This window comes from Phragmites australis, chromosome 21 (assembly GCF_958298935.1).
Source record: "Phragmites australis chromosome 21, lpPhrAust1.1, whole genome shotgun sequence".
NCBI classification, from domain to species: domain Eukaryota; kingdom Viridiplantae; phylum Streptophyta; class Magnoliopsida; order Poales; family Poaceae; genus Phragmites; species Phragmites australis.
Window position 1 is genome coordinate 4967737 of NC_084941.1, and position 6026 is coordinate 4973762.

Consider the following 6026-nt stretch of genomic DNA (forward strand, 5'->3'; position numbering starts at 1 on the left):
GTGACAAAAAAAAGCTAAGAATGTGACAAAGTTGGAAGTATGTCAATCAACGGGCTATTGGATCCACAAAAAATAGCATGCCTTAACGTTTTTTTTTTCTTTCAGCCGAGTGGCTCCTTGCTTTGGATAGCGAGTGGGCCCGGAGGCATGACAACGAGTCAAAGCTGGAAAGCAATATTTTAACTGATGCGGTTTTGCGTTGAGGGTTAACAGGTTATTGGATTATACTGGCCGGTGGTGTGTATGGAAAGAAGAGAATGTCTCTTTCTTTCACTTTGCTTGCGAATTTTGGCTAACCACACCTTTTCCTCACTTGGAAAAGATTTCCTTCCTCTTCTATATGAACAAGTATAAAATTATATAGATTCATTGATACCAAAGAATAATATTGTTATCTGATAGCTACCATATATACCATCCTAGAGCACAAAAGATGCAATACTTTCTTTTCGGACTTAAAATAGACACCACATACATACTATGTTGTATCTATATCTCACTGGATAACACTCAGTTACATAAGATAATTATAAGATATGATTCTACCTATATTTTTTTCTTCATCTGAAAATAACCTATGGTGGTGATTTATCGCTGATGTTTACTTGCTCAAATTGTCCATAGTGTTCACATGCATGGTTACATGTCAGTTTAGGCTTAAATAACACAACACCTAAGCCGCTGAATAAATCATAACGGGTCCGGGCAGGCGATGCCTCCATCGGGTTGCCGGGTCCAGCCCACGGACTCAGCATCCACCGCGTACGTGACGTGGGGTGGGGCTTGGAGTCCGACAATGAGAGAGAGAGAGCAAAGCAAACCGAAGCCCGTTTCATACGGCCATACCCCGCTTCTCCTCCTCTTCCGATTCTCTTCTTCCTCGGTCCGAATAAAGTCTCGTCCTCTTCTTCCTCCCACTCCCCTCCTCGCTTCAATTCCTGACAATCTCGGTTCTTGCACAGAGGTGTAAACTGCAGAGTGCTGCAAGATTCGGGTGGAATTCTGCTGCCTGCTCGGTTTCTTGGGGGGTTCTTTGCCCGCCCGGAGTGGTTTGGTCGACGGATTGTTGTGGGTGATTGGAGAGAAAGGAGCCGTGTAGAGAGGCGAGGTGAAGGGAAGGAGGAGCCATGGGCGGGCAGATGGTGGAGAAGGGGCGGCCGCCGTCCAACCTGCAGTGCTTCTTGGACTGCACCACCCCCGCCGTGGAGACGCACATTCTCCCCAAGGTGACGCAATTGCTTCCCGTGTAGCTCGTGTCTCTGATGTTCTTGCTAGTTTCTGGCCGTGGCTGACATGGTCCGTGCCGATCTGTGGCGTCTTGGGAGTTTCGGATTTCTCATTTACTCGTTTCTCTGCACCGCTTAGTGTGGGGGGGGGGGGGGGAATGTTTTTTAGTTACTGCTCATCTATTTACTGATGGATCATTCTGCCTTTTTTTTCTGATCTGATGGCAAATGTCTTCGTGAAATGGTTGATGACACTATGACAGTGTTCTAGTACTGCTTTTTTTTCTTTATTATGAGAATTGTACTAGTATGAAGTTTTACCCTTTCCTTCTGCCTAGTTGGGAATTTGTGATACAGCTGTGGTGATTATGGCAATCTTAAATTCGGCTCCCTTATGTCAATTCTGCCTGCTCTTCAACTGTTTTATTAATGTTATTGGGTGATGATATGTAGGGTAGCTAGCTACTGTAGGCATGTTATTTTTCTTACTCTCTGAAAGTGAGACGATGTTCATTTTGATCCAGACGAATGGACGATTGTCGGCCGACGCTTGGAACCACGCCGATATAGAAAGCGTCGAGTACTTCAATCTTGCAGATCTCTGGGAGCAATACTACGAGTGGAGCGCGTACGGTGCCGGAGCTACAGTGCAGCTCCCTGGAGGGGAGAAAGTAGTTCAGTACTATGTTCCCTACCTATCAGGGATACAGCTATACACCAACAAAGTCCTGACTGCATCTAGGTCTGAACAAGAGATCCTTGCTTGTGCTGAAGTTTTGAGTTCATGGTGATTTTGAACTGTAGGCCAATTTAGCTTTATGTTTTCTGCAGGAGTTTTGGTGAAGATAATGGCATGGATTTCTGGAGTGATGATGAGGACAATGAGAAGATGTCAAGATCCTGGAGTTCGACTTCTGACGAATCAATGTTTAACTGTGATGTGTTAGGGGGCAATAGGAAGCGCCCTGGGCATTTGTACTTTGAGTTCTTTGAAGTCGGCTCACCTTATGGAAGGGTCCCACTCATGGACAAGGTGAATTTCTATGTCCTTGCTGTGAGTTTATCTCAGCTCTGCTATGAATCACTGTTCTCATATCATTATCTTTTTTAGGTATATGAACTATCACAGGGCTTTCCTGGGTTGACATCGTTGAAGAGTAGCGACCTTTCGCCTGTTAGTTGGATGTCAGTTGCCTGGTACGGTCGAAATTATATCCATTGCTTATGTTATTTTGAAGAAAGAAAGAGTTGGCAGATAAAACGGTTAAATTATCTAGGAGTCTCGTGAAATAAGATCACGCTTGCATGCTTTTTCTACTTTCCTCGTTGCAAATGATTTTCTAGATTGGAAGCTGTTGCACGGCACTCAACTTGTGCTTTATCAGTTTTACAATAGATTTGAGTGCTTCGATAATCCTTAGTTTCTAAATAGTAGTGATTGTTTCTAGGTCCAGAAACGCATTTGTTGTTAATTTTCCTCTCAGTGATGATAGTGGTCACCATTGTCATTCACGTCTGCTACTTTAACTAGGTATCCTATCTACCACATTCCTTACCAGCGCAACGTGAAGGACTTATCTGCATGCTTCCTAACGTACCATACCATTTCCTCCTCATTTCAAGGTATGTTTTGTTGCACAGCGGGCACTACTTAGTACCATTTTTGTCAACTGTCATGGCACAAGAATTTCATTATTTCAATTGGCTTCTGTACCATTGCTGCTTGAACATTGCCATCGATGATATTATTATCAACATTCTTCTGATCTTTGGGCCTTGGGATGATTTCCCTTTATGTTGTTTAGGATGTTGGTGTAGGCGTATTGATTCAAATTTCACTGCACCGTGTGTCTCTCCTGAATTTGATTGGGTTGTGCCTGAAAGAGCATGACCGTAAGGTCACAAGATATGATGACAGCTCCTTTCTCTAATATTAATACTTCTGTTCTATTGGGAGTTAGCACTTATTCACACATAAAACATTAAGCCTTAATTAATGCAAAATTTATCATTTGCTCAAAGTTTTGCCTTCGTCAAATTACATGATGATATGCATTACAACATTATTATCATTCACAAGAACAGAATGTCTGTGTGCCTTGGAAAAGAATTCCCTAAGTAATTGATACATATGTTTTATGTATACTTAGAAAGAGGAGTGGCAATCTGGTTCACCTTGCTTGAGACTGGTTGGTTGAGTGGTCTTTAATTTTCAAACAATGAACTATATATTTGGAAAAGGTGCACTGATGCTTCAGTTATGTTTCTATATTGCAAAATATGCATATTATATACTTTGATGTCAAGATGTGCTTTTTACTGCATACCGGTATGCCACACTATCTTAAAATCAGTAGATGCCTTAGCTTACAAGAGTATGGGAGTTTTCTTCAAGGGTTTGTTCAGCTTGCTATTTTGCATCCAAATTGTCAACTGCAGATTCAAAAGGCTTCATGCCTTAGCTTTTAAGTGTATAGTTAAGGAAACCACTTACTAAAAAAAAGAGTTGGTGACAGCAGTTCTTTCCCAATAAAAAGGAGGAAAGAGACTGCCTTCTCATGTACCATGACTTCACTGCTCCTTCTTATACATGCAATTGTTTCTTAAAGACTAGAAATATCTATGTTATAGCAAATAGCATGGAGTAAGAGTTCTTTTATATTTGGAGCAAGCTTACTTGGATTGCAATGTGCGCAAAAGCACTTAGGCACACCAGTTATCTACTTCAGAAGATTAAAAAGATCTTAGAGTACAAATCAAGCCAGATCTTTGAGCTTGACAATGATATGCATGTTAGGACCTGACTTCTTGGCTTCACCGCAGCTGCATGAACGATGACCTTAGTACTGTCTTCGAACCACGGTAACCTGTGTTATGTTTCCTGTCCACAGATCACGCGCTTGACATCACGGCCAATGGTTGTTGCCATCCAGTTGCCAATGGGAAACAAAATGACCATATGGATAAAAAGAGCAACACAGTATCACTCCCTCCATTTGGCCTTGCAGCACACAAGATACAAGGTTCTCTCTGGACCAACCCATGGACAGGAGATTATAAAAGGATGGGGTCCCTCTTTGGTGCGGCAGACTCCTGGCTTAAGCAGCTTGGAGTCCAGCATCATGACTTCAACTTCTTCATCACTCACACCATATGAACCACTGATCTGGAGTAGCTTGCAAAGAAGCTCGTGGTTGGGGATCTTGAAGATACCAAAATTACTTACACCACTGAGAAGGGTCGCAAACGTTTACCGTACAGTACCCTGGTAAATGTGAGTCCAACATTCGCGGGATAGATTTATACTGCTCGAGTTTATTGCAGCAAATACCAAACATGTCAGGACTTGAAAGGTTTTCTGTTTCTTGGCTGAAGATGTAACTGATTTTGTACAGAAGTTTTGCAACTAATTCGGTATCGGTATCCAATGCTGTGGTTGGATCCATATTGTAGTCCTTGCCTTGTGTATTTTAGTGCTCCAGAGAATGTTAGTCCGGGATGGAACTGCTTATGCAGAATCAAGTTGGTCCTGAATCAGTTGATGACAATTTCATTCTCATATACAGTCAGGCAGTTGTACCTACCGTTTTCAGTCTGATTGCTCTATTATTGAGTTGTGCTTCAAATTAGGCCAGAACAGTAAAGACAATTGCATAACTTCCTTTAGGGGAACCTCAAATTAAATGGCGATTCAACATGACGTACACATACATACAGGCCATACTGCTTAATGCAATAATAGGAATTTCCACCAAACTATTGTAGAACAGATGAAAAAGGAATTTGGAGCATTTCTCTATTTGTGAATGTCATCCTCTGAAAAGAAACCTTCCAATTTTATCGAATGTAAACAATGTATCGGTGCCTCGGTAGTCACTGGTAAGACCAGTGCCTGTGAAGCTTCAGGATGAAAAAGATGCACGGCTGCAGGTGGAAAATGAATAAAAAAACAGACAGCATAACCTGTATACTCTGGGAAGTTTTGAATAAAATTACTTAGATAGAAGTATTCTTTTTACTCAACTAAAGTGCGTAGCATCATGTACAGAGATGTCTTCTGAAGGAAATACAAGGGTATTCCGCAAAAGAGCTCCTGTTGAAACGGTAGGCATTTGAGTGCTGGTGTAAGTGAATTCAATTAGCTAAAGAGATGGACTACACTGCTCGAAAAAAAACAAACAGATGGACAACGATTTATGGAGTGCAAGCATTAGGCAAAAGGGTGGCGAGTTAGAAGCAGAATCGGCCTCGCCGTATGGCTACTGACTGTGAAATATTGCAAACTTGAACCAACCCAAAAAAAAGAAAGCTAGGAAACTCAAAAAAATCTGAACCATTTCTCCATTTGTACATATCATCCTTGCGCAGGGGTCATACTAATCTTTTCTGTATTGTTCTAATTTTATCGGATGTCTCCGAAGAGATGGTAGAAAGGCCAACCCCACGGGTTTATAGGTTAGTCTAACTCCATCTGTATTCCCGATGGGGTAATTACCCGTGAAATCTATGAGGACAATAGTTTACTCAACCCGTAGAAGCCAAGTAAGCAGCCCACGCCATGCTTCAGCCTTCTTAGTTCAATCCAGTGCAATCGGAGAAACCAATGTTTCCCACTCCGGAATTAGGATCCGCTTGTAAACACGTCCGATTCTCATCCAACGGACCATTTCCGAGTAATGCGCACTAGTCTTAGTCCTAGGGAGCCAGGGGGTGATGATCATCTCACTCCTAATTTTCTTATTTGGTTTGAGGAATACAATAAGTTGCTCTTGTTGAATATCTAATTATAGTGTATATAAG

At 41.9% G+C, this 6026-nt stretch overlaps 1 protein-coding gene and 1 non-coding gene across 2 annotated transcripts; one reads left to right on the top strand and one right to left on the bottom strand.

Moving 5' to 3' along the window:
* Positions 1-799: 799 nt before the first annotated feature.
* Positions 800-4785, top strand: LOC133903849 (uncharacterized). The gene is made up of 6 exons (XM_062345317.1): positions 800-1226; positions 1751-1968; positions 2058-2259; positions 2338-2423; positions 2758-2849; positions 4118-4785. Exons 1-6 carry the CDS (start codon positions 1128-1130, stop codon positions 4381-4383), a joined length of 963 nt encoding a protein of 320 aa, XP_062201301.1. The 5' UTR covers positions 800-1127; the 3' UTR covers positions 4384-4785.
* Positions 4786-5548: 763 nt separating this feature from the next.
* On the bottom strand, positions 5549-5651 carry LOC133904173 (U6 spliceosomal RNA). The gene has a single exon (XR_009907409.1). It is a non-coding gene; the product is annotated as a U6 spliceosomal RNA (small nuclear RNA).
* Positions 5652-6026: the final 375 nt, after the last annotated feature.